Source organism: Neopsephotus bourkii, unplaced genomic scaffold (assembly GCF_033783945.1).
Source record: "Neopsephotus bourkii isolate Nb327-2 ecotype Australia unplaced genomic scaffold, CSIRO-AGI_Nbou_v1 NB_1723, whole genome shotgun sequence".
Lineage (NCBI taxonomy): Eukaryota > Metazoa > Chordata > Aves > Psittaciformes > Psittacidae > Neopsephotus > Neopsephotus bourkii.
This window is the reverse complement of record NW_026902197.1, coordinates 478,875-506,284: the sequence shown is the minus strand read 5'-3', so window position 1 is coordinate 506,284 and position 27,410 is coordinate 478,875. Positions and strand designations below refer to the sequence as shown.

At 61.6% G+C, this 27,410-nt stretch overlaps 1 protein-coding gene across 2 annotated transcripts; it reads left to right on the top strand.

The window, feature by feature from the left end:
* Positions 1 to 766: 766 nt before the first annotated feature.
* Positions 767 to 27,400, top strand: RASGRF1 (Ras protein specific guanine nucleotide releasing factor 1). Of its 2 annotated transcripts, none has more exons than XM_061376616.1 (27): positions 767 to 1,174; positions 10,080 to 10,186; positions 11,062 to 11,209; positions 12,336 to 12,428; positions 13,009 to 13,262; positions 13,582 to 13,661; positions 14,074 to 14,267; positions 14,622 to 14,731; positions 14,875 to 14,993; positions 15,815 to 15,975; positions 16,542 to 16,605; positions 16,981 to 17,117; positions 17,694 to 17,776; positions 18,390 to 18,599; positions 18,692 to 19,062; positions 19,425 to 19,550; positions 20,417 to 20,587; positions 20,918 to 21,030; positions 21,351 to 21,463; positions 21,660 to 21,720; positions 22,804 to 22,907; positions 23,244 to 23,328; positions 23,579 to 23,776; positions 24,516 to 24,595; positions 24,956 to 25,073; positions 25,364 to 25,432; positions 26,381 to 27,400. In XM_061376616.1, exons 1-27 carry the CDS (start codon positions 899 to 901, stop codon positions 26,471 to 26,473), a joined length of 3,738 nt encoding a protein of 1,245 aa, XP_061232600.1. In that variant the 5' UTR covers positions 767 to 898; the 3' UTR covers positions 26,474 to 27,400. The 2 variants fall into 2 exon arrangements, with proteins under 2 accessions (XP_061232600.1, XP_061232599.1); XM_061376615.1 differs by having other exon boundaries at positions 18,351 to 18,599.
* The last annotated feature ends 10 nt before the right edge of the window (positions 27,401 to 27,410 follow it).

Sequence of the window (27,410 nt, the reverse complement as noted above, 5' to 3'; positions counted from 1 at the left end):
CCTGGGACACAGGAGAGCTGGTGCCTGAGCTTGCAGTGGATGCTGTGGGTCTCTATTAGCCTCTGATTAGACCCAGGGCTTGCACTGGGGGCTGGGGGTCTCTCTTAGCAGCTCCTGCTGTGCCCAGGAGTCCTTTCTGTGCTGGGGGCTCTGCACGTCCCAGTGCTCCCTCTTGGTTCAGGGGTCTGGCTGTGCCTGGGGGTGCCCCTTGACTTGTGGCTGCAGCGTGGGCAGGATTCCCTGCTGACCCAGGGGTCCTGCATGCTGGGGGTGTCCCCTATGCCCAGGGATCCCTCTTGGCCTGGGGGTCCAGCCCTGGGCAGGATGGACTGGGGGTCCTGTGTGCCCGCGGGTGCCTCTTGGCCCCGAGCTCCCGCTGTGCCCTGGGGTCGTGCCTGCCCTGGGGGGTCCCGCGTGTCCCAGGGTCCCTCTCGCCTTGGGGGTCCCGGGGGTTCCCCCTGCCCGGGGCAGGCTCCGGCTCTACCGGTACCCCGCAGCCCGGAGGGGGGCGGCCCCGGGCAGCGCGGCGCGGCCACCCCCGCAGCCGGCGGCAGGGCCAGGGCCAGCCCCGCAGCGGCTCAGCTCGGTTCGGTTCGGCTCAGCTCGGCCCGGCTCTGACGGGCTCCCGGTGCCGCCGGCGGCTCCGGCGTCACATGACCCGCCCGTCTGCGGGAGTCGCGGCTCCGGGACGCGGCGCTGCCCCGGCGCCGCTGGAGGCGAGGCGCTGCGCGGGCAGGCGGCGGGGCTCGGCCGCGGTATGAGCGGCCGCGGCGGCCGCCGGCTCTCCGGGGGCAGCGGGAGCCGCTGATGCGGGCGCGGGGGCTGCGGCTGCTCGCCAGGGACCCGCCCGCCGGCCGCCCGGCGGGGACCATGTGAGGAGCCGGCGGTGCCCAGCACGATGCAGAAGGGGATGCGGCTCAATGACGGGCACGTCACCTACCTGGGGCTGCTGGCGAAGAAGGACGGCGCCAGGAAGGGCTACCTGAGCAAGCGGAGCTCCGACAACACAAAATGGCACACCAAGTGGTTCGCGCTGCTGCAGAACATGCTCTTCTACTTCGAGACCGACTCCAGCTCCCGGCCCTCGGGGCTCTACCTGCTCGAGGGCTGCGTCTGCGACCGGGCGCCCTCCCCCAAGCCCTCCCTCTCGGCCAAGGACTCCCTGGAGAAGCAGGTGGGCACCGCGGGGGACCGGGGCCGCCGCACCCCACCCCGCACGGCACCGCCCGGGGATGGTGCCCCGGAGGGTCCCCGGGGCGGAGGATGCGGCTGGTCCGTACCGGGGACGGGGGATGCCCGGCGGGGGGCAGTGCCGCGCTGCAGCGCACCCCGGGGCGGGGGGGGTTCGCTGTGGGGGTGTCTGGCTCCGACCTGACCCCCCCCCCGCATGCTCCCCCCGTGCCCCCCCCGGGGTTAATTAACCGCCGGTAATTGCGGCGGGGCTGCGGCGCGGGGCGCCCCCTGGCGGCCACGGTTCGCACTTAGCGCAGCCCCACGCGCGCTCGCGGCCCGGGCAGGGCTCGGTGCGGGGCGGCCACGGAGCTCCCCCCGTGCGTTTCCCCGGTGCAGCCGCCGTATTCCCCCCCCCGGGGTTACCGCTGTGCTGGGGGTGAACCGGCCCCTGGCAGTGCAGGTGATGGCGTGCGGGTATCAGCCCCTTCCTGCGCCCCACGTGTGCGGTTTGTGCTCCCGCCGCAAACCCACTGGCAGCACCGCACATCCCGTCCCGTGGGAGGCCCCTGCCCCGCGCAGGGCCGGTGCTTGGTGCCAGACGTTAGCACCCGCAGGTGGAACGCACCAAAACAGTGAAGCCGCTGCGAGGCCCTGGGAGAATCCCGGTCCCCCGCGGCCGCAGCACCCGCCTGGGCCGCGGGTGGGTTCCTGTGCCCTGGCTGTGCTATCCCCGGCGGGCAGCGTGGCTCCGAGCGTGGGAGCGGTGTGGCAGCTTGTCTGGTGGGTGACGGTGGCGCCTGAGCTGGCAGGCAGGGATGGGGCTGGTGCCGGGTACGGGGGAGGAAGCGCTGGCTTCCAGCCGGGGGTGCAGATCCTGCCCAGCGCTGCCAGAGCTTCCAAACCCCCCTCGGGCCTCAGGAGCGTGGTCAGGAGCCGCTGCGGTTGGCTTCACCCCCGGAGCGCGGCGCTGGTGGCGCAGGGGGCACCGGGAAGCCCTGGCGAGGAGGAGCGGGGGTGACTCCCCGGGGCTGGGGGCTGTGGGATGCTCCGAGCCGGTCCGGCTCTGCAGGGCTTGCATAATTCCTGCCTAAAGCGGCTCCAAGTGCTGGGAGCGTGGCTGCGGGACAAATTCCACGGCACCGCCCAGGTGAGGGGCAGCCGGGGGACATGGGCCCCTTACTAACCTTTAGTTACTCACGGCCTGCTTAGTGCCCCCCAGATCCCTGCCACAGCAGCCAGGGATGCAGCCCCATCGCTCCATGGCACAGTTCCTTGCTCCTGGCTGGGAGAATGGGAACATTTCCCTGCTCAGATCAAAATAGTGTGGGTTTTATGCAAGGGCTCTGCCTCCTCTGGCTTCAGAGCAGCCTCCCCTGCATCAGCTACGGCTGCAAGGGGGACAAGCTGCTGCCCTGTTTTCCCAGCCATGCCCCTTTAGGTAGCAGTGGAATAGATGTTCCTGCATGTTCCTGGGTCGGCTTCAGTCCAGGTTTAAACCCAGCCTCCTGCCCAGGTTTTACATCCCTCGCCGTGCTCTGACTCCTAGTGTTTGTGCGGGAGGGATTTTCCAGCAGGTAAACAAGATGGGAGGGTGCCACAGCCCCTTTCCAGTTCCGAATGCACCTGGAAGGTTTATCCCCAGTGTCGGCGAGGGGCTGGGGCCATGGTGCAGTGAGATCCGGCCACATCAAACACGAACCAGGCCACTGCTGTGCGCCCGTTCACCACGGTTCAGTGTCTGCCTTGTAATCCCCTACAATTCCTTAGGAGGGATGTGAGGGGAAGCCTGGGCGCTGGGGCCCGCTGCTCTGCAGGCTGATGAATGGCCCATGGGTGAGATGAGCAGCAGAATGCTGATGGTGCAGACCCGCAGCGGGCTCTGCGAGGGAGCCAGCGGGGTTCCGAGGGGAAGGAGCCCGGGTTCTGCCCCCCAGCACGGCTCCTGCCAGCCCGGTTGGTGCCAAGCCCTGGGCAGCCCCTTTCGGGCGCTGAGGAAACTTCTAGCACTGCCCATGCTCACCATGCCTTGGTGTGGAGCCGGTTTGTGTCTGGGCGGTCACAGCCACAGCTCTGGGGGCAGAATTCCCTGCAGCAGAGGAGCTCCGGGTTTAGATCCTTTTGGAAATGAAGCCTGAAGCATTCCCAGCTCTCCATAAAGGTCAGTGTTTAAAAGGTGGGGCTCTCAACCCCCCTTCCCTTTAAACTCACTGTGCTTTGGTGGGGGTGTTTTTCCTGGCAGTGCAGTGTGTTTTAGCATAAGGGGCATGTGAGAATGAAGGAGCAGAGTTGTTTGGAAAGCTGAGGCACAGGGGACGGGATCTGTCCCTCCTGGTTTTGTTACCTTTTCTCACAAGGGACATTTCCTCTGAAGCAGTTGGAGATGGAGGATGGTTTATGGCTGGGTGGGCTCCGGCCTGGCTGCGGCTGCAGGAGGGTTCTGCTGGGTCTGCCTGTGCTGTCCTGCTCGGTGCAGGGTGTCGGGGTGCTGGTGGTGCTGGGCAACGAGGGTGCAAACCCTCCCCTTTATTCTGCTGGGAGGATGCTGTGGTGGTTCCCACGTCCCATCTCCTGCATCGTGGTGGCAAGGGGCCATGGAGACCCCCCAGGTCTGTGCTGCACTGCAGGAAGGGTGGGCAGGACGTGGTGGAATTGCATGTGATGGGGCACAGCCAAAGTGGGATCCCTTTGGGGGAGCTGAGCGGGTGCAGAGGTCTGGAGCTGACCCATCTCTGATGTCAAGGGCCAGGACCAGGAAGGCCTCAGTGCTGGGTGAGGGCTCTCCAGTGCCCATGAATCCGGCACTGGGAACTGCAGCCAGGTTTGCTCCATGGATCCATCCTTGAGCTGCGTTTGCAGACCCACACCCCAGTGCCATGAGCTGCTCCTGACCAGCCGCCCTCTGTGTCTCAGCCCAGAGCCAATGTGCTGCTGTCAAGTGGTGACACTGGGCTCAGCCCTTGGCTTGGGGCTTGGGAGCTCTCTGGAGCCGAGTCCTTCCCCCCCAGCCAGGGCTGCTTGGGAACACAGCCTGGAGCTGGGCATTTCTGCCCCATCCCTGAAGCGGTGCCAGGCACCGGTGTCACATTTGTGTCTGTGAGACCCAGGGAGCGTTTTGGACCCGATGCAAAGCTGAGGACGGGGGGGCAGTTGGTGGGTGTGGGTGGCCACGGTTCCCAGTGGCATGGGAGAAGGGTTGTGGGAATGGTTCCACCGACACATCAGGAAGGAGTTTCTCTTCCATCTCCCTGAAGCGTGTCCAGCCCCAGCCAGGCTCATTTCCCTGCACAGCTCAGCAGGGCACCAGAAAGACACATCTCAGCATCAGCAGCACAGAGTGCAGTGGGTGCTGAGACAAATCAGAGTCACTGAGGGCACCCTGCCCCATGGCACCGTCCCTGGGGCACTGGCAGAGTGGGATGGATGCAGAGCTGGGGATGCTTGGGTGCTGCAGCAGCAGCGGATGCTGGGGTCCCCTTTTGGGAAGCCCTGTGGCTGAGCCAGGCTGGGCTCTAGGCAAGGGGGAGCAGTGGCAGGGGACCCACAAGCGGCTCTGAAATGGTCCCAAATGGAGGCAGGTGGGAAGGGCTGGAACTGGATGAGCTTTAAGGTCCCTTCCAAGCCAACCCGGTCTGGGGTTCTGGCATTCTATAACCTGTGTGACCGATGGCGGTGAGGTGACTGCAGCTGGGTCTGAGCACAGGACACGTCACCTCTGCGGGAACGGGCTCTGGCTGGGCTGAGGAGCTCCCCCAGAGCTGTCAGATAAATCCAGACAGGGTGGTTTGGGGATCCCGTGGCTTTCTCAAGGTGTTTGGCTCTTCCCATCAGCTTAACTCACCTCGATTTACTCACCTGGGTCTCTGCCATGACGGCCGCCCCATTGCCTTTCCCCGGTGGGCTGTCCCGTTGGGTTTCTATGCACCCTGAATGACAGCAGTTTTCCCAGGCAGGCTCTGTGTGAGGAGCTGCAGGTGGCAGGAGCACCAGCACAGGCTCCTCAATGTGTTTACATCCGATCTGAGCTTCTTGATCCTAAATCACAGTCTGTGATCCTAAACCTCAGCTCCTCGTGACCCACAGGTTATCCCCTGACTTCCGTGTTTAAACGTGATGCCAGCCTGTCCCCTTCTGTCACATCTTCTCACCCACCAGATTCATGACCTCTGCTGAAGAAGCAAGGGGAGGAAGGAAGGAACCTTCCCAATAGCTCAGCAGCCCCAATTCCTTCTCTCAGCTGCACATACGTTTTGCAGATGTGTTGCAAACACAAAGGTGCAGAGTCATTAGAGGGGTGTTCACATGTGAGTCTGGCCAGGGTATGAATGTCCATGGTCAGGACTTTGATATAACACTGGTATCTTTACTAATTACACTATAGAGTGATGCCAGGGCTCCATTTCCAAGCTGTGAGGAGGGTCGGGGCTGCTCATGGTGCTGGTACTGGTGTGGAACTGGTGATGCCTGCATGGTACTGGTGATGCCTGTGTGGTAACAGTGATGTCTGTGTGATACCAGTGATGCCTGCGTGGTATCAGTGATGCCTGCATGGTAGCGGTGATGCTTGCGTGATAACAGTGATGCTTTTGTGGTACCGGTGATGCCTACGTGGTAACGACGATGCCTGCGCGGTGGTGATGCCTGCGTGCCTGTCTGCCAGCGTTGCCGGATGATGTGCCATAGAGAGCAAGAATGGGTGTTTGTTTTAAACGTGTTTCTGCCCAAGGCTGAGGGTGGGATTCACATGGGTGAAGCCCCTGGAGCAGAGGCTCCCTGCCTGCTGTTTGCCCCATTCGGTTTGGTGCAGTTCATGCTCAGCTCTGGTGCCTGTGCATGAGCATCCTCACTGCCTGTCCTGAAGCAGGGAGAGGAACTGCAGCCCCTGGGATGTATTCCTAACTGTTAGCAAGCCAATGGCCTCCCTGACACCATCCCCTCCTGCGAGCCCAGGTCCTGTCTTCCCAGAGCACATGGTATGTAGGTCAGGGAAGTTAAAAGCTGCCGTTGCTGGCTGTGGATGTTTGGATTCATCCATCCAGAGCAGGAGAAGTCTCCTCCTTTGCCCTTTATGTCAGCTGCAATAACCGTCAGCTCTGTGAGCAGGCGGCTGGTGCCTTCCTGCTGTGGGTGATGGAGCTGTGAGGTGCCGGGTGCGGCAGGGGGATCCCCATTGCAGAGGGGTGGGGGGCATCTCCCATGGGGTGGAAAGGCCGCTGTGATGGCCCAGCAAAGCCACTTTGTGCAGGTAAAGGTGATGGGTGTCATTGCTGGGGTTAGTCCTGCTCCCCCCACTCTCACCCGAGCCAAGCGCTGCTGATGTGGCTGCAGGAGGAGCATCCCCCCTGTCCATCACAACGTGGGGATGCTCTGTGGGGTGCAGCCTCTGGTGTGCTCTGTGCTGTGAGTGCAGAGGGGAGCCCGGCTCCTGCAGCTGTGGAGCTCACCAATGGCCCTTACACATCCCTGCAGAAAGGCCACGTGGCTCCTTGTGGGACACGGGGGACTTGGGGCTTCCCAAGATCACGGGACCTTGGACCTGTGTCCCTGCCAGATCCCAGCTGGGGACCCACCCAGCACAGTGCCAAATGCACTAACGCATCCCACCAGCTTTTATGGGAATGTGGAGGATGGAGGTGCCTGAGCATCCAGCCACGGGGAGCAGGACTGGGCGACTCAGGGACATGGGAGCGGGCAGAGCTCATCTTGGGGTGTGCAGGCACCTGCACCTGGGGACAGCGGCACCCACGTCCTGCAGCACACAGGGACCCGTGCCCGGGCGCAGGGACCCTCCTCTGGTTTTGGTTCCCCAGCCCTGGGCATGGCAGGAGGGCAGAGCATCGCTGTGCCAGCCCTGCCAGGGACATCAGACAAGTGGGAGGACGCTTCTGGGAGATAGTCCCTGCACATTAATCACCCGGGAAGTCTCCTTCATTAATTCAAAGTCGTTTGTGGAGGTTCTGGAAGCAGAAATAGCTCCTGAGCAGCATCTCGCTATTGTACTCACCCCTCAGTGAAAATAGCCGAGTGGGGCTGGGGATCTTCTGCGGGAGAAGTGGGAGCGGGAGCGGGGCTGGGAGCAGGAGCAGGGGGCCGGGATGGGGCAGGTCCCTCCCGGATGGGTGACCCTGGAGCAGAGCCCCTGGTACCCGCAGGCAGGGCCAGGGAAACCTGGACACTGGTGGCAGGGCTGGGGGGCCACGCGTCCCACAGCAGATGCTCAGAGTCATGGAGTGATGGAATGGTTTGGGTTGAAGGGACCTCAAAGCTCATCCAGTTCCAACCCTGCCACAGGCAGGGACCCCTTCCACTGGAGCAGCTTGCTCCAAGCCCCTGTGTCCAACCTGGCCTTGAGCACTGCCAGGGATGGGGCAGCCACAGCTTCTCTGGGCACCCTGTGCCAGCGCCTCAGCACCCTCACAGGGAAGAGCTTCTGCCTAAGAGCTCAGCTCAGTCTCCCCTCGGGCAGGTTCAAGCCATTCCCCTTGGCCTGTCCCTACAGGCCTTGTCCCAAGCCCCTCTCCAGGTTTCCTGCAGGCACGGGGACATGGGGGAAGCTGGAAGATGCCCCACAATTACTGACTGATGAAGGAATTGCACCTGCCCAGCTTGCAGGGAAGCAGAGTGAGAGGTGGTCTGGGGAAGGGCCGTTGGTGCCTCCACGGCTGTGAGTTAATGAGGTCTTCAAAGGAGCCAATATTGGCTGTGGGAAGCAGCAGATGGAGCTGTGGGGAGTTCCTGCTCTGCTCCCGGTGCCCGGCAGCACAGCCTGCCTGGGAAGCTGGCTATGGAATGATGCTGGTGGCAGGAGCTGATCCTGCTGCCCAGCCCCGGCCCCGGCGCTGCTGGAAGCGCTCCCGGATGGATGCCGCGGTGGCTGTGTCAGTGTGGTGACAGGGAAGTGGTAATTCAGGTGGAGATAAACGGGGGTGGGAGTTCTGGTATTCAAATATAAAATAACTTCCTCCTGCCGAGTGCGCTGCACTCCCCGGGCTCTGCGTGGGCATGGACCCGGGACACGGGAGCTCCGGGACCTGCCTGTTCCTTCCACCTGGAGCTGAACCGTCCTGGGCAGACCCTCATGGCTGTGCTGGGACCCTTCTGCTCAGCTCCGCTGCCCGCAGCCTTGAAACGGCCCTTGGCTAAACTGGAGCTTGTGGTGTAAGGTGGGTGATGTGGGACCAAACCGCTCCGTGCCGGTGCACCAGGAGGGGCCTCAAGTGGGCAGAGCGGGGTCCCTGGTCTCTGCCACCCCAGCAAGCCCCAGAGCTGAGCATCAGGCTCCCGTAGCCCCATGGGTGCAGGGCTCTGCCTGGGTGCCCTCTCCCATGGGAGCACCTCAGGGGCTGCATTGACCCCAGTGGACCCAGGAAGGGCCACCCAGGGCTCGGTGTCCATCCCCTCCTCCAGGACCGAGTTGGGGGAGCCCTGGAGGCATCTCCCTGTGTTTCGGGGACCCTGCTGGGTGCTGCGGGTGTCAGCGTGATTTGTCCCTGTGGCACTGGAGCTCGTGGGGGCACTGGGGCTGGGCAGGGCCTTTCCCACCCCTTGTGTCCCTGTTTTGTTTGGAATGCCCCCCAGCATGGCGGGTGCTGGTCCTGAGCTGGTGTTTATGGGCCAGGATTTCCAGTCTGGCCAATGCAATGAGCTCGTTCGGATGCTGTTTGCAAGGGAAGGGACGTAGGAGAGCTGGGCGTGAGCAGAGGTGTGTAGATACCACACGGCTTCGGAGACCAAAACGTGCCGGGTGAATTTGCTGCCAGAGATGTCTCTTTGCCAACAAACGCCTTGTTTGGGGTGGGAGGGAGAAGAAGGTGGATGAGAAGCAAAGAGCTGAGGAGCTGCTGCATCTCCAGCTGTGTCCATGGGCAGGGGTGAGCTGGCAGGGGTCGGAACTGGATGAGTTTTATGGTCCCTTCCAACCCAAACCCGTCTGTGGTTCTGTGATTTTATGGGTGTCTGTGCTGCTGGGACCGGCTGCATCCTGCTTTCACTGCAAGGCTCCTGTCTCCATCTGGAGATCCTTTTCCTTATCATCCCTGGGCCTGATCAGGAACGGGAAGGCAGTGAAGATGCCCAGGGAGGGCAGGGAAAGCTTGAGGGGTAGGGATGGGAGATGCTGCCCTGCTTTGGGGCAGCGTGGTGAGCTCTGTTCAGCACAGGGGTGGTGAATGGGCCGGATGGGTCTCAGCCTTGCCCTGGTGCAGCACCCGCTGCCCATCCCTGCCTGCAGCCAGTGGTGGGGCTGGTCCCACACAGGCTCCTGCCTGTGCTGGGGTGCCCATCTGTGTTCCCATAGCACAGGGGGGCTGTGGTCACAGGGGTGCTGCAGGTTGGCTTGGGGGGGGGGCTCCTGCAGCACACCCGTCGGTTCAGAGCCCTCCTTCACCCACAGGAGCAGGCAGCGCCGGGATGAGCTCTGTTCTGTGGGTTCCCCTGAGCCCAGGTACTGCGGGCAGCATCCGGCGCTGCAGCGTGCTCCCTGTTTCCAAGGAGACCTCGGAGCAGCACAGGCACCGCAAATGTCAAGGGAGGATAAATATAGCCCCGTGCGGGGCCGCCTGTGCCCGCAGCCGGGCCAGCCTGGGCACCAACCAGCGCCAGCACCAGGCACCAGCTGCGGAGCCCGGGGGTGCAGCAGCCTGGGCCCAGCTCCTCCTCCCCTTGCCCTGGGACCTTGGGGGGTTCGGGTCTGTGGTGTTTCCCCTTGGAGCATCGCTCAGCCCGCGGGCACCGCCGCGGTAACGGAGCAGCTCCCACCCAGGGCGCAGCTCGGCCGTTCCCCGGTGCCTGTTTCTCAGACCGTTCCCCGGTGCTCCAGCACCTTTGTTTCTCGAATCGCCCCCTGTGGGGGATCACAGAGCGCTGCCCCAGGGCCGCTGCAGGGGCCTCACCCTGTGCTTGCTCCGCAGCATTACTTCACCGTTAACTTCAACCATGAGAACCAGAAGACGCTGGAGCTGCGGACGGAGGATGCCAAGGACTGTGACGAGTGGGTTGCAGCCATAGCTCATGCCAGGTATCACCAGCACCAGCACACCCGGGCAATGGGGTGTGAGGGTGAAGCCGTGGGGAGCTGTGGGCAGGCTGCAGGCAGGGAGCCACTGAGCTGCGGGCTTTTGAGGGCTCTTGACCTCCAGCCCTGTGTCAGAGACCCTCCCATGGAGCAGGAGGCTGCATTGAGACATCCCAGTCCCCATCCCTGTCACACCCTGGCAGACCGGTGCTGCCCAGCCCAGCCCAGTGCTGGGGGGATGCCTGATGCACCGCCAGGCCCAAAGACCATCGGGAAGGGCTTTGTCTGGAGTAGCAAAATTGGTCAGGAAGAGTTTTGTCCAAGGTCCTGTGCTGCGGGATTGCTAATGCAGGGCACTTGCCCTGGGAAGGGGTCAGGAGCCAGCCTGGTGCCACGTGTGTGGTGAAGCAGGGTCTGGGCTGGCAGCAGGAGATAGAGAGCAGTTGGGTGCTGAATGCAGGAGGCAGAGAAAGCTCATCTGGTGCAGCATCCTCAGCAGAGCCAGTGTGAAGGCTTGTGGCACAAGTGTCCCTCTCAGGGGGAGAGCCCTGGCCATGGTGTTGGGTTGGTGGGGTTTTATCTCCTGCCATTTCCTTAAATCTGTGTTGTTTTTACTGTCCCCCCCTGGGGGAAACCCAAGTCCTCCTGGACCGCTCCGCTCTGGGAACCAGCATCCCAGACTGCAAGAACTGGCTCCGGTTCATTCCCCCTGCGGGTCCCTGGAGCTGGAGGGGTCAGGGCAGTGTGAGGCAGCCAGGAAGGAGAAACCAACCCAACGCAGCCCATAGAGCCCTGGCTCCGTGTGTGCAGAGCCCGGTTCCGTGTGCGTGTGCCGGGGGCGGCAGAGGAGGGATGCTCACGGCCGTGTCTGCCCGCAGCTACAGGACCCTGGCGACGGAGCACGAGGCGCTGATGCAGAAGTACCTCCATCTCCTGCAGATTGTGGAGACGGAGAAGACCGTTGCCAAGCAACTCCGCCAGCAGATCGAGGACGGGGAGATCGAGATCGAGCGCCTGAAGGCCGAGGTGAGGAGCGCGGTGGCATCGCGCTGGCGCAGTGACACTGGCTCTGATGGCACCAGGATGGGGCTTCCCTGCAGAGAGGGGCCAGGGGTCCCCTTGTCGGGGTTCACCTTGCAGGAGCCGTGCAGTGAGCGGCTGTGGCTGCCCCAGCAGGGTGCATGTGCGGGCAGGAGAGGTGGGCACTGAGCACAGGAGGGGTTTGCCACATCCTCAGTGTGGTCTCTTCCCTAAATTTGGGATGCTGGAGTTCCTAAGCGCGGGTTCATGGCAATCCCTGGCCATGAGTCCAGGTACACTGATGGCTGCTTTGAATCTGGGGTGTCGGGGGAGCACAAACCTTTCCCAGGAGCGGTTTTGGCACCACTGAAGTCCTGCTCTCCAGCAGAACTGGATCAGCCCCTAAACCACCCCGGCTGCACGCACTCTATGGGGTGTCTCCAGGGACCCCCAGGAGCTCCCCAGGTCCAGTCCTAGCTCCAAGTCAGGGTGAGCAGCACTGATGCTGAGCACCCACCCCTAGGAGCTTTCAGAGCTGGGAGATGTGTTGTGATGCCTGCAGTTCACTGAGGGTTGGGGTTGGAGCTGCAGCCCTGTGTCCAGGTGTGTTTGATTTTACCTTGCATTGGTTTGGGGTTTTTTTGCTTTCCACGCTTTGAAGCAGAGATCAAATAATCCGCTTCTACTTTCATGTGCAAATTCCGCTCACTCAGCTTAAAAACAGAAGCCAAAATAAAGCTATGGCACCAACAAAGCCATGCCATGGGTCCTGGCCAAGATGTGCCCAGAGCCAGCACATTGCAGGGTACTGCAGGGACGGGCTCTGTGTCCATCTGCAAGCCTTAGGGTGCAAATGACGGGAGATTTTTCTGCTGTTTCTCTCCAACTTGTTTTTGCCCCTGTGATGGGTTCAGGGGTGCTGGGGGGGTCAGTGGCACCCGGCAGCTCCGCACGTTTCCTTCTCTGCTTCCTCTGCCCATCTCCCACTAAGACCCAATCCACGCAGCGTGTCCCTGTGTATGTGGTGGCACAGGAGGCACTGTGTGGCTGCAGGGCTTGGCTATGCTGGGATGCGCTGGGATGCACTGGGATGTGCCTTGCGGTGCCGCTCACCCCCGTTCTGTGCCCGCAGATCGCCTCCCTGCTCAAGGACCACGAGCGCATCCAGGCCGGGCAGAGCAGCACGCCCAGCGATGATGACAGCGACATCAAGAAGATCAAGAAGGTGGGTACCGGGGTGGTGGTGGTGCGGGAGATGTGCTCCGTGTGGGGCTGGGGGCAGCGGGTGAGGACCTGCCCCTCCTCATGGGGGGGCTTAGGAGGAAAATGGGGGAGCCCTTCTGTTGGTTGTGTTTGCTCTGTGGGGTGCTCCCCATTTTCACTGGTGAACGTGGCATCACTACCCGTGCTGGCTCCTGCACAAACAGCATCTCTTACATAGTCATAGGATATCCAACTGGTTTGTGTTGGAAGGGATCTCAAAGCCCATCCAGCTCCAACCCCTGCCATGGGCAGGGACCCCTTCCACTGGAGCAGCTTGCTCCAAGCCCCTGTGTCCAGCCTGGACTTGAGCACTGCCAGGGAATGGAGCAGCCTGCAAGGCTCTTCTGTGTGCCTCTGTAAAGGGAAAAGAGGATGGTGTCTGCAAAGAGTGCATGTAAATGAGTTACTGCTGGTTTCCCAACTGTTGCTGGGTGGGAGCAGCACCAGTAGCAGCAGTAACAGCGCACACCTCATTCCGGGGCCAGCGAATGCCTGCCCCGCTCCATAGCCCTGGCTCTGACGCAGCCCCGCTCCGTGTGCAGGTGCAGAGCTTCCTGCGGGGCTGGCTGTGCCGCAGGAAGTGGAAAACCATCATCCAGGACTACATCAGGTCGCCCCACGCCGACAGCATGCGCAAGAGGAACCAGGTGGTGTTCAGCATGCTGGAGGCCGAGGCCGAGTACGTGCAGCAGCTCCACATCCTGGTCAACAACTTCCTGCGGCCGCTGCGCATGGCCGCCAGCTCCAAGAAGCCTCCCATCACGCACGATGACGTCAGCAGCATATTCCTCAACAGGTAGGGACCATCCCGGCATCCCGGTGGGCACGCATTGGTGTCCACTGCCTGCCTCTGGGAATGGGTGTCAGGGCGCTCATTCCCCTGCAGGAAGGGGGTCGGGGCTGTCCTACCTGGTGGGTTCGCTTCTGAAGGGAGCTCCCTGCTGCTCAGCTCCCCCCTCTCCTGCTCTGTCCTCATCCATCATTCCCTGTGGGACTCTCCGCATGCAGCCGCCTCCCAGCCGGTCCCAGGGCCCTCTCTTTGCTGGTGGTTTCCTCTGGTTGCTCGCTCTTTGCTCTTGCTCTTCAGCCTTTTCACCCCCTGCTTTGCCTTCCAGCGAAACCATCATGTTTTTGCACCAGATCTTCTACCAGGGCCTCAAGGCAAGGATCTCCAGCTGGCCAACACTCGTGCTGGGTGAGTGCCTCTCGCCTCCTCATCCTGCTTCCTTCTCACTCGTGGGTGCAGTTGAGCCTGCGCTCTTCTTCCTCCTCCTCCTGCAGCTGAACAGGCATTTGTTGTGCTATAACCAGCGGCAGCAGAGATGCCTGTTGATGGTGCTTGTTCCTGTTGGCCATGGAGGCAAGGACTGGAGCAAAAAGCCCCAGAAAAACCCAATTCCTGGTCCTGCCGGGTGCTGGAAGGGGTGGGCTGGGGTGTGCACAGGAGGCCTGGTGCTGGAGCATCACTGTGTCCCATCAGCCCCTCAGCTGGTGCTAGAGGGGGTCTTTGGAACCCAGACTGGGACTTGCACAAGCAGCAGGAGGGGCTGTGCTGGGACCCCAGCACGCGTTCCGGAGCCGCTCACCCCCTGCCCCTCTGCTCGCAGCCGACCTGTTCGACATCCTGCTGCCCATGCTGAACATCTACCAGGAGTTCGTGCGGAACCACCAGTACAGCCTGCAGATCCTGGCGCACTGCAAGCAGAACCGCGACTTCGACAAGCTGCTCAAGCACTACGAGGCCAAGCCCGACTGCGAGGAGAGGACCCTGGAGACCTTCCTCACCTACCCCATGTTCCAGGTGACCAGGATCAGCCCCGGCTGTGCCACCACAGCAAAACCCTGGGGCTGGACCTGCGTGCTCCTGTGCTGCTCCTGGGACCTGCTCAGGCCATCGCTGGGCTCCCAGCTGCTGCTTCCTGGTTATCCCACACCTCTGGACACGGATGGGGCACAGCAGGGTCCTGGGCAAACCCCACAGCCTCTTCATTAAGCTTCAGCACAAGGAGCTTTCCTTAACCCCCCAATCAGTGTGCATGAGGCACAGTGTCCCCAGTCATGGTGCCCCCATAGTGTCCCCAGGAGCAGTGCCTGCAGCCCTGTGTGCCCCCTCCATCCCATGCTGATGCCCCGCTCTGGTCCTGTTGCGCTGCAGATCCCCAGGTACATCCTGACGCTGCACGAGCTCCTGGCCCACACCCCCCATGAGCACGTGGAGAGGAACAGCCTGGATTATGCCAAATCCAAGCTGGAAGAGCTGTCCAGGTCAGATCCACGCTGCCCGTCCCTGCCCATCACTTCCCGTCCCTCTCCATCCCTTCCCATCCTGACACTGGGGCCCATTCAGTGCCCTGAGGTGCCACTCGTGTGGATCTCACCCAAGCTCCGATTTCCTCTCCTTCCTTCAGGATAATGCACGATGAGGTCAGTGAGACGGAGAACATCCGGAAGAACCTGGCGATCGAGAGGATGATCATTGAGGGCTGCGAGATCCTGCTGGACACCAGCCAGACCTTCGTGAGGCAAGGTGGGAGTGCGCTCAGTCTGTGCCCTCTGCCTTAGCACAGACCCTGCAGCCCTCGTCCTGCATCCCCCATCCCTCCCCGTGGGGCCCGGTGCTCAGTGGCAGTTAAACACATCGCTCCTGTGTGAATGTCCTCTGCTCCAGAGCGCCTCGCTCTCGGCTTGGGCACTGCCCTGTGCTGCCTCAGGAGCAGAATGTGTGCCACGGCTCTTGGTGATTCCCTGCGGCCAGGGAAGCGGTGGGCTGTGTCCTGGCCCGCTGGGAACCACAGGAGCACCCACAGAGGGCTGGGCTGGGGGCACGGCTGCTCCTAGCCCTGCTGCACAGGGGCACGGGGGGGCAGCGCTCCCAGGGCCGGGCCCTGCAGAGCCGGGATGCCGGATGCGGTGCCAGGGCCGGGCCCTGCAGAGCCGGGATGCCGGATGCGGTGCCAGGGCCGGGTCCTGCAGAGCCAGGATGCCGGATGCGGTGCCAGGGCCGGGTCCTGCAGAGCCGGGATGCCGGATGCGGTGCCAGGGCCGGGTCCTGCAGAGCCGGGATGCCGGATGCGGTGCCAGGGCCGGGTCCTGCAGAGCCGGGATGCCGGATGCGGTGCCAGGGCCGGGTCCTGCAGAGCCGGGATGCCGGATGCGGTGCCAGGGCCGGGTCCTGCAGAGCCGGGATGCCGGATGCGGTGCCAGGGCCGGGCTCTGCAGAGCGGGGATGCCGGATGCGGTGCCAGGGCCGGGCTCTGCAGAGCCGGGATGCCGGATGCGGTGCCAGGGCCGGGTCCTGCAGAGCCGGGATGCCGGATGCGGTGCCAGGGCCGGGTCTGTCCCCCGCAGGCTCCCTCATCCAGGTGCCGATGTCGGAGAAAGGGAAGATCACGCGGGGCCGGCTGGGCTCGCTCTCGCTGCGCAAGGAGGGCGAGCGGCAGTGCTTCCTCTTCTCCAAGCACCTCATCATCTGCACCCGGGGCTCCGGGGGCAAGCTGCACCTCACCAAGGTGGGACGGGGGCACCGGGGTGTGCTGGGGTGCAGGCACCTTGTGGGGGGAGCTCTGGGTCACGGGAAATCACGAGTTCTCGATGGAAGAGGTTGTGATCTGTAGCAGAGCCCGGGGCAACTGCTCAGTGGGAGCCGCGGTCCCAGCCAGCCCCGAGCACAGCGCTCGGGCTCCCCCGCGCCGGGCCCAGGACTCGGCTTTGGTCGGTGGAGTTCTGCAGTTACTGGGCAGGAACCCGACAGGAACTGCTCATTACGGGTGTGAAATGATCAGTGTGAAAATGCCAGCGGGTGGCACGGAGCTGATCCCTGGGAACAGAGCCTCGGAAAATTAACCTAAGCCCCTATGAAATAGTGTACACATAAAGTAGTGGATGGGTTGTACAGGAAACCAGCAACAGCCCTGCAGCCGGAGCTGCTGCCTTCCAGGGAGAGCAGGCACTGAGCTGGCCACGGGCTGCGTGTGCCCTCAGCAGCATCGCCCCATTCCTGTCCCTTGGCCGGGGGCTGGGGTGTGGAGCAGGCTCCAGGGGGATCCCGACACTGAGCCCTTTCCTGCCCCTGCAGAACGGCGTGATCTCCCTCATCGACTGCACGCTGGTGGAGGAGCCGGAGAGCACCGATGAGGACGGTAGGAGCCCCCGTGCTGGGCAGAGCCCCAGGGGACATGGAACCATAGAACCATGAAATGGGTTGGGCTGAAGGGACCTGAAAGCTCGGGCAGTTCCCACCCCCTGCCATGGGCAGGGGCATCAGGCGCCAGCCCAGGCTCTGCTGGTCCTCACCAGAGGTCTCTAGCACATGCTGTGGGCTCTCTCCTGGCACACGGCACCAGGGCTGCGCTGGCACTCCCAGGGTGCAGCAACACAGGGACCCTTTGCCCAGTGAACCTGTCCCACCCGGACCACAGACAGCCCACAGAATGCAGCAAACCCCAATAACACCCACTGGGGGGGGACACACACAACTATTCACAATCACTGTGTGTGTGCTTTCTATTCCAAAGCAAAAGCATCAGGGCAGGACATCGACCACCTCGACTTCAAAATCGTGGTGGAGCCCAAAGATTCCTCCTCTTTCACCGTTATCCTTGTGGCCTCATCCCGGCAGGAGAAGGCTGCGTGGACCAGTGACATCAGCCAGGTAGGCTGGGCACAGCCCAGGGCAGCCAGGGCTCCATACAGAGGAGACCTGGAGCTGGGGGCACTGGGAGCCTGGACATCCCCAGCAGCTTTCTGCTGTCTGGTGGCTCAAAGAGGAGGAGGAGGGAGGTGGCACAGTCACAGCACAGGAGCAGGGTCTGTCCCATTGTGCTCTGTCTGCATGTGCAGATACGTGGCTTGGATTTCTCCTCTGGCCCAGACTCGTGGTACAGTTTACATCTGCTCTTCATTTGCTTTGTGCAAAACATAGAACTAGAGAATGGTTTGGGTTGAAGGGACCTTAAAGCTCCTCCAGCTCCAACCCCTGCCACGGGCAGGGACCCCTTCCCCTGGAGCAGCTTGCTCCAAGCCCCTGTGTCCAACCTGGCCTTGAGCACTGCCAGGGATGGGGCAGCCACAGCTTCTCTGGGCACCCTGTGCCTGTGTCCCACTGCTCCTGCCTTAGCAAGGAGCTGCCTTGTCTGGGTAAGCCCAGGCTCTCTGAGGGTGCTTCCCAGCCGGGCAGCAGGGGGGTGTCCTCGCCGCCTGGTCCCACCTCCCGCCATGTCTCGTGCAGTGCGTGGACAACATCCGCTGCAACGGGCTCATGATGAACGCCTTCGAGGAGAACTCCAAGGTCACCGTCCCGCAGATGATCAAGTGAGTGCTGCGGGGCCGGGCCCCACGGAGCAGCTCCCGTGGTGCTGCCCTGCCCTGCGAGCCCAGTGACAGCCCCGGCACTGGGCTGTGCTGGTGCCAGTGCCGCTGCTGGGAGCCGTTGTTAGCTGGGAGGAGGTTTGTGTGCGGCTGGGCAAGGGGAGGTCTAAGGGGGAAGGTGATAACAGTAAAGGGGGGAAGCAGCAGGAGAGACGGGTGCAGGGGTTGTCATTCTGGTGGGTGCTGGGTGCATTGTGTGGCACAATGGGGGTCGGGCACAGCCATGGGGACGAGAGGGTGTCCCCAGCACATCGGGGGGGCCCCTTTGCTGTCAGGCGTGGGGAAGGGTCCTGGTTCATGGTGTGCCCCAGGGGCATGTTTTGTGCACAAGCCTCTGCCCGTTGAGCACTCTATGGTGTTTCCCATCAGTCTGGGTGTGAATTCCCTACCTCCTCCCTGGGATTAGTCCCAGCTGCATTTTACAGAGGGGCGTTCGTGTGAACGAGGCCCCTTTGCTGTCCCACTTCCTCTTGGTTTCGTTCCAGGCTGGAGCCACAGAAATCTTGTTTCTCTGCAGGTCTGATGCCAGCTTGTATTGTGATGATGTTGACATTAGGTTCAGTAAAACGATGAATTCCTGCAAGGTCCTGCAGATCCGCTATGCGAGCGTGGAGCGGCTCCTGGAGAGGCTGACGGACCTGCGCTTCCTCAGCATCGACTTCCTCAACACCTTCCTGCATTCCTACCGCGTCTTCACCACCGCCCTGGTCGTCCTCGACAAGCTCATCACCATCTACAAGAAGCCCATCAGTGCCATCCCCGCCCGGTGAGCAGAGGGAGCCGGTTGCTGGCGGTGGAGGATCCCTGCAGCCGCACGCACAGAGTGGGTGAGTTCAGCCTTTCCCTGTGTCCCCCCAGGTCCCTGGAGCTGCTCTTTGCAAACAGCCAGAACAACAAGCTGCTCTATGGCGAGCCCCCCAAATCCCCCAGGGCCAACCGCAAGTTCTCCTCGCCTCCCCCCCTCTCCATCACCAAGTCCTCATCCCCCAGCCGGCGGAGGAAGCTCTCCCTCAACATCCCCATCATCACCGGGGGCAAGGCGCTGGACCTGGCTGCCCTGAGCTGCTCCTCCAACGGCTATGCAAGCATGTACTCCTCCATGGCTCCCTTCAGCAAGACCACCCTGGACATAAACAAACTGTACGTGTCCAGTAACTACCCCAATAAAATCCCTGACGAAGGAGAAGCAGCTGCGGAAAAGCAAGAGGAGCCGCTGCCAGGCAAGCAGGGTAAGTCATAGAACCCCAGGATCCCAGCCTGGGTTGGGTTGTAGGGACCTCCAAGCTCCTCCAGCCCCAACCCAGCCACGGGCAGGGACCCCTTCCACTGGAGCAGCTTGCTCCAAGCCCCTGTGTCCAACCTGGCCTTGAGCACTGCCAGGGATGGGGCAGCCACAGCTTCTCTGGGCACCCTGTGCCAGCGCCTCAGCACCCTCACAGGGAAGAGCTTCTTCCATATATCATAGACCAATCCTCTACCTGGTTGTCCCACTGGGATGATTCAGACTAGGAAAACCTGGAAGAGATAAACCGTGGCTGTGACGTGCACATGTCCGGTGATGTAAACAGGTTCCCTGTGCTCCCTGTTACAGGCTCGGAGGTGTCAGTCCGGGAGGAGTCGGACACGGATCCCAACCACAGCGATGAAGCAGAAGCTGAAGCTTCCCCAACAAAATCTCCAACGACTCCCAAGTCCGTCAAGTGCAAAAACTCATCAGGTATTGAGGGAGCCCAGCTCCATCCCGTGGGGTCACCCAGCTCCATCCCATGGGATCACCCAGCTCCATCCCGTGGGATCACCCAGCTCCATCCCGTGGGGTCACCCAGCTCCATCCCGTGGGACCACCCAGCTCCATCCCACGGGGTCACCCAGCTCCATCCCGTGGGGTCACCCAGCTCCATCCCATGGGATCACCCAGCTCCATCCCATGGGGTCACCCAGCTCCATCCCATGGGGTCACCCAGCTCCATCCCATGGGATCACCCAGCTCCATCCCGTGGGATCACCCAGCTCCATCCCGTGGGATCACCCAGCTCCATCCTGTGGGATCACCCAGCTCCATCCTGTGGGATCACCCTGGGCTGCCACTGTCCCTGAGCCTGCCCATGCAGAGCTGCTGATGCTGCGGGCCTGGGGGGGCAGGACTGCACCCTCCATCTCTCTGCAAGGGGACAGAGAAACGCAGAACCTGTCTGGTTCTGTCCATCTTACCGGATCTTCTCGGCCCTTTCCTCCCTTCCTGGGGTCAGTCTGGTGCCATAGGAGCAAGTTATGCTGCTCAGTGTGAGCCTGGGCTGGCATCCAGTACGGATTTATCCCCTCGAGTGCCCTCTGTAGCTATCTTACACCATCTATAGAAGCTATAAACCTCTTGGCTTAGCTCCTGCTAAAGCTGGGCTGGATGAACTCTCTTGACATGGAGGCCCCCAAAGCTGCCCCAGTGGCAGGAGCCAGCTCTCCACGAGGAGCATGGTCTGCACCGACACCTCCCCGCGCCCCATTCCACAGGGGCTGCCCATGCCTGGGGCTGCAGGCAGGGCTGGGGTGGTCCCCGCAGCGGTGTGGGCTCCCTTCTCCCCCCAGACTTCTCGCTGTTCTCCTACAACAACGGCGTGGTCATGCCGTCCTGCCGGGAGCTCGACAGCACCCGCAGCGCCCTCTCCGCTGCCTCCGCCTTCGCCATCGCCACGGCGGGCGCCAACGAGGGCACCCCCACCAAGGAGAAGTACCGCAGGATGTCCCTCGCCAGTGCAGGTACCCTGCCCCGCGCTGCCGGCATTGCTGGCATGGCTCTGGGGTGCTCATCTCCACCACGCTCAGCTCCCTGCAGGAGCACCCTGCTCGGGGGGCAGCCCCCGCGCTGTGTCCGTGGGTGCCAGGCGTGGGTGCTGCCCCGGGAATGGGCAGGTTGAAGGCAGTAAAACCCTTTGCACCTATGGTTGAGCTGCCCACATGGTGCTTGCCCTTAGGAGGCACTTACGGATGCTTGGGAAAGTGGGGCTGCTCATTCCAGCAGTGCTGGCATGCCGGCTGCCGTAAGCGATTCCCAATGGAGTCAGAGCTGTGCTAAGGACTCGCTGACAGTTTCAGGCTTCCCAGCAGACCAGCGGAACGGGGACAAGGAGTTTGTGATCCGAAGAGCAGCCACCAACCGTGTCCTCAACGTGCTGCGGCACTGGGTCTCCAAACACTCCCAGGTGGGTGCCGAGGGGCTGCGTTTGGACATGATGCTGGTGTGAGTTCCGTTGCATGCGCTGGTGCAGCCAGGATCCGGCTGCAAAGACAATTTGACACTTGGTTTTAATGAAGCAAATGATACACAGTGAGCCCGGTGCTTTCCTGGCCCATTCCTGATTCCCGGGCATGGTGAACTGGGATTGTGCAGGGAAGAGGCAGCCTCTGCCCTGGCCAAGCAGCCACCCACTGTGGGGCCATTGGTTCTGGCTGGGTGTAACTGGGCAGGGAGTGGAGCTGCTGGGGATCCACGTTAACACCATGGCTGTGCTGCCTTTGGCAGGACTTTGAAACCAATGAGGAGCTGAAGTTCCGAGTGATCGGCTTCCTGGAGGAGGTTATCCATGATCCCGAGCTCCTGACCCAGGAGAGGAAAGCAGCTGCCAACATCATAAGGTGAAGCGCTGAGGGTGGGGGTTGCTTTTCCTGGACATTGGGGGAGGAATAGCTTGGATAGGAGTTGTTTTCTCTTTAAAATGGGACCTAAAACGCACCCCAATATGTGCAAAGCCAGAGTGCCCTGCACAGCCCCGCTGGATGGTGCAGGTCTGATGCTCTCCCAGCACAGTAACGCTGCCTTTTCATGCTGCAGGACTTTGACACAGGAGGATCCAGGAGACAACCAGATAACCCTGGAGGAGGTCGTACAGATGGTAAACACCCTTCCCCTTCGGCACGCACTGGGATGGGAACAGCTACAGATCCCCGTGGTCCAGCACACCCCGCTTGGTGGAGAGCAGCTCTCCAAGGCCAGGCGTGCAGCTACAGAGCAGGGACTCTGATGGGGACAGGGCCAGCTGTGAGCACAGCTGGATCTGTAATGGGCAGAGGCAGCACTAACACCCCTGCCCTGGCCCTGTTAGTGCTGCACCACTGGCAGGATGCTGCACTGGATGTGCCTGCCCGAGGGACATAGGAAAAGCCCCATGGGTCTCCACTGTGTGCCCAGCCCTGTGCCAGCACTGCCGTGTGCTGGTTCCAAGCGATGGGCACTGGCCCTGCTGGTGTCGGTGCCGCTCCCCTGGGAGCAGAGCCCTGGAATGTGGAGTGCTTTAAACCCATCACAGTGGCTATGGTGCATTCGCTGCCTTCCTGCTCCCAGAGGAACCCCGGAGCCACTTCAAACAGGTTGGGTGCACCTGAAACAACAGCGGCTCCGTGCCTGCCTCTCTTGGTGCTCCTCAGATCCCTCCCGGGGTTCCACGAGTGCTGGAAACCTTTGGAGAAGACATCCAAAACCAGAGGGCTCAGTCTGTCCCTCCACCCAGCAGCAGGGACCTGCAGTGAGAGGCACAGTGCGGGCTTGGGGTGCCCCTTGGGATGATGGAGGTTCCCCGACCCCCTCATGTGCATTGTGCTGTGAGCTGGACCCTCACGGGTGCTCCGAGCCCTCCTGCACTGTGCAGGGTGCTGCTGGCTGCCACCGGTGCCCTTTGCCCATCCAGCACCCTGTGTCCTTCCAGGTGTGCCCCCCACCCGTGTCCTGCTGGGCGCCCACAGCCCCCCAAGGGAGCTCCGCCAGTGTTTGCTGCTGTTTGCTCACCAGAGCCACTTTCACACCCCCTTCCCGGGGGGGTTTGGCAACCGGGAGGGTCCCCGGGGCTGGGTCACCCGTGGGGGGCCCCGCTCTGCAGAGGGGCTGCAGCCCATAGCAGGGGGGGCAGCAGGGTTTGGTTTGTGTGCACGACACAGGAGGTCTCAGCATGCTCTGAACCCTCCTGTTCCCTCTCGCTCAGGCTGAGGGAGTCAGAGCAGAGCCCTTTGAGAACCACTCGGCCCTGGAAATCGCCGAGCAGTTGACGCTGCTGGATCACCTGGTCTTCAAGAAGATCCCCTACGAGTGAGTGGTCCCCGTGCTGGGGAAGGGCTGTTCCGCAGCTCCCTGCAGCCTGCCCAGGCTAAACCCACAGGGTGCAATCCCTTCCTTCCTGCTTTGCCTTTACCCCAGCCGGGGCTCAGCCCAGCTGCGGGGCCTGACCCTGGGGCTGATTTGATGTCCCTGGGTTGACCTGCTTGGGGAGACCCTTCCGCATCCATCACACTTCCAAGTGCATCCATGTGATCCCTTCTTGGCATTGGGGGGGGCACAGGTCCTAGTATCTACATCCCATGTGGGTGCTGTGGCACTTGCAGGGCTTGGGCACCCCAAAGGGGAAATGAACATTGTCATTTGCAGAGAGTTCTTTGGGCAAGGCTGGATGAAGCTGGAGAAGAACGAAAGGACTCCGTACATCATGAAGAACACAAAACACTTCAATGATGTGAGTGCAGCCACAGAGGGGGTGGGGACATGGGCAAAGACAGGGCAGGGGCTGGGGGGTGCATCTGCCCCAACCGTGCTCAGTGGGTGCGATCTGCCCCAGGGACCTGTTACAGGTTGAGCATCTCCTGAATGAAGAAGGTGATCAGGGGGCATCTCCTGGGGCTCCTGCAGTGAAGGGAACGCTGCGAGGCTGCAGGGTGCAACCAAACCCATCCTAACAGTGGGGCCGGGGCCGGTGTCTCCCATAGGTCAGCAACTTGATCGCGTCGGAGATCATCCGGAACGAGGAGATCAACGCGCGGGTGAGCGCCATCGAGAAGTGGGTGGCGGTGGCGGACATCTGCCGGTGCCTGCACAACTACAACGCGGTGCTGGAGATCACCTCCTCGCTCAACCGCAGCGCTATCTTCCGCCTCAAGAAGACCTGGCTCAAGGTCTCCAAGCAGGTAAGGGCATGGGGATGGCCCCGCTGGGGAGCAGGGCAGGCTCCGGTGGGCTGGGAGTGGGGGGGACTGGTGCAGACCCAGGCATTGATGAAACAGGGAGGACACAGGGACCCCCTGGTCCAACCCAGCATGACCCAGCTGTACCCTGTGCAGCTGAGCCTTAACTGGGGAGTCACCTCTTCCATGGGGAGATTATTCCAACGGTGATTGTTCTCAGTGGGAAAAATGTTCCTCGTGTGTCCACCTGGAATGTTGTTGGGAAAGAGTCATTGTAGCTCCATCACACGCACAGATGGTTCTTTAAACTGGTGTTCTGGGCTCCTGAGGCCAATTATGGATGAGCAGAACGAATTCTTGTGTTACTTGGTACAGAAATAGCTCATAGCTGCAGGGTGCAGAGCCTGAGGAGGCCGGGGCTGCCAAGCAGAGCTGCTCCGTGGGCTCCCGGGTCTCTTTACCCACGAAGGGGTAAAGCTGCAGTTAACACAGGCTCTGGTGAAGGCAGAGCCGGGAGCAGGGGAGGAACTGAGTGCGGAGCCTGTCCTTAGGTGCCGGAGGAGCGGCTGCTCTGGATGCCAGCAGGGGCCGGGCGCAGCGGCCAGGGCAGTCTGTCCCTGTGGCAGTGCCAAGGGGCCGCTCGGGGGGCGATGTCCTGGGCAGGGTGGGCTGGGAGCGACCCCGGGATCCCAGTGCCCCGGCTGCGGGGCCAGGGCTCATGGGGCGCGCGGGTCTCTTGCAGACCAAGGCTCTGATTGATAAGCTGCAGAAGCTGGTGTCGTCCGAGGGCAGGTTCAAGAACCTCAGGGAGGCACTGAAAAAGTGAGTGGAGGAGGGTGCTCCGGCGGGGGCTGCGGGCTGGGGCTGGGCTCACAGTTACTGCAGAGCCTGCACTAACCACGTCCTGAAGCTCCTCCAGTCCCAACCCCATGCCATGGGCATGGACACCTTCCCCTAGAGCAGGTGGCTCTGAGCCCTGTCCATCCTGGCTGCTCCTTTGAGCAGCGGTGTGGGTAGGTGTGAACAAAAGGGACCGTGAAGAGGCAAATCACCGCCAGGCACTGGGGAACACCCCCATCTCCCCAGGGAGCATCCCCACGGGCTGTGCATCACTGGTGGACGCTCCAGAGCCCCTGGGTAAGGTGGGTTTCATTCTCATTCGCTTCTGGTTTGCTCCCGAAGTTGTGACCCTCCGTGTGTGCCCTACCTGGGGATGTACCTGACGGACCTGGCCTTCATCGAGGAGGGCACCCCCAACTACACCGAGGACGGGCTGGTGAACTTCTCCAAGATGAGGATGGTGAGTGGCCCAGCCCCGCCGGCTTGGAGCTTTGTGCCTCAGCGCTGGGGTCCTGGCTGGGTCTGTGCAGTCCCCAAAGCCCCCATCAGCCACACAGCTCAGGGCCACCCATGTCCCCTGCACAGAGCCAGGTTCACTCTGGTGAGGAGCGGGTCTGGGTGAAACAAGGGCCCTTTGGGTTGTGCTGCACTGGAGGGATGGAGCGAGCCCCACTGGCTGCCCATGCACTGGACACAGTGCTGGTGGTGCCTGCTGTGCTGTTACAGCTCCTGTCTTCTATCTCTGGGCAGATTTCACACATCATAAGGGAGATCCGCCAGTTCCAGCAAACCTCCTACAAGATCGAGCACCAACCTAAGGTACGGCCTTGGCCTTGTCCTGAGATCCACACGGTCTCTCTGCTCCTCGTCTCCCTCTTAAATCACAGCACCTACGCCTTCAACTCTGGCAGCTCCCTTGGGGAAGATGTGATGCTTCTGTAGGAACTTTAAGTCAGAACCAGTGTAGGTGTAGGGGCTTGTGCCAGTGTGGGGGCTTGTGCCATTGTAGGGGCTTGTGCCAGTGTAGGGGCTTGTGCCAGTGTAGGGGCTGTGTCAGGCAAGGTGTAACAGAGGAGGACAGGCACAGGAGACATGGAGTGCCTTCCCTGCTGGGAGCAGAGCATGTGATACACCCTGCACCCTGGGGCTGGGTGGCCTCTGCCTCGTGGTGGCCCCACACATGAGATATGAGATGAGATGAGATGAGATGAGATGAGATGAGATGAGATGAGATGAGATGAGATGAGATGAGATGAGATGAAAGGTGTCCCCACCCATGTGATGAGGTGAAAGGTGTCACCACATGTGATGAGGTGAAAGGTGTCCCCACCCATGTGATGAGGTGAAAGGTGTCACCAGGCTCGCACTCCCTGTGCCGCAGCACCGCAGTCACCCTCTGGCTGCTGGGGAGGTTCTGCTGCATCCAGCTCTGCAGGTACAGCAAAACCTCCTGAGTCAGCACTGCCGGACCTGCCCTGTGCGGGCTGTTGGGTGCTGGCGCCCAGGCCAGGCCTCTGGTGATGCCACCTCCCATGTGTGGTGGCTGGAGCACCCCGAGTGCCCTGGACCACAGCTCCCAGCTGGGCTGGCGGAGGCTGGGATCTCCATCAGATAAGCACGTGCAGTGCCCGTGCTGGTGGGCAGGAGCTGCCGGCTCTTCCCTGCCACTCATTTACTGCTCAGGCTGTTCCCATGCCCTGCCTTCACCCGTTGTGGTTGGGCACAGCAGTGGTGAGTCCTGCCCAGCAATGGTCTGTCCTCCCGCAGGTGACGCAGTACCTGCTGGATCACTCCTTTGTGATGGATGAAGAAACCCTTTACGAAGCTTCCCTGCGAATAGAGCCCAAGCTGCCTTCGTGAGCGCGGAGCGGAGGCGGGCGGCCGCTCTGCACACGCTGTCCCACCCTGTAAATACCTGTTTGTTTCTGTTGGACGCCCTGGAGTGACTTCACGTCTGTGCTTCTCCGAGCAAACCCCCTCCCCCCTTCCCCCCGTTCTTAGGCCGCTCTTAGACCCCGCATAGGGTTTCCCGCATCATTCTGAGGTTTCACGCACCGACACGTGGCTGGAGTCCCGGGCTCTTTCCATGATGATGATGATGATGTTCTTCTTGTCATTGGCTCTTCTCAAGGGGGCTGGCGGTGGGGCAGGGGCCCCACGGGGCTCCCGGTGGCATGGAGCAGCTCTTGCTGGGGCAGCATCAGTGGTGATGCCCCAGGGCAAGCTCTGTGTGGTGGGGGAAGAGACCACGATGAAGTTCTTCCCCCCCGGTACCCTCGGCCCCTGCCCCGCTCCCTGCTGCGTTGGGAAGATGGAACCGTCCCTTTGGCTCTCCTCGCTGCATACGGCTCACGACAAGCTTCTGTGGATATGCTGTAGATCCGTAAACCTTGTGACCACTCTGAGTAACATGATGTAGAATTAGAAAACGATGACCGAGTGTTTTTATTACATATACTGTAATCCTGTCTAACCACCTTCTAGCAGGAATATAGTAATGTAGTGCTTATTCTGTGAATATTACCATGTATTTTTTACATTGTACAGTATATAAACACAGTTTAACTCTACAGTGGCAGGCATGCTCCACTCCGACAACCACAACACTTTTGCTGTAAGCAATACCTCGTGGTATGAGAATTCTCTTTCAAGCCCTAAAACTATTTCAACTTACAGCTTGTTTGGAAAAGATAAAAAAGGAAAAAAAAAAGATATTTCCATTTTTTTGTAAAAATATATGTTTCCTGATTACCTCTTGCTAATAAATCTATTCTATCTCAGGGTGAACCGCGCCTGC

Bases quoted from the DNA above. Each gene is read 5' to 3' on its own strand.
- RASGRF1 (XM_061376615.1), top strand. From the start codon at position 899: ATGCAGAAGGGGATGCGGCTCAATGACGGGCACGTCACCTACCTGGGG. The intron at 10,187-11,061 runs GTATCACCAGCA...GTCTGCCCGCAG, and splicing joins GCAGCCATAGCTCATGCCAG to CTACAGGACCCTGGCGACGG. The intron at 14,994-15,814 runs GTGGGAGTGCGC...TGTCCCCCGCAG, and splicing joins CCAGACCTTCGTGAGGCAAG to GCTCCCTCATCCAGGTGCCG.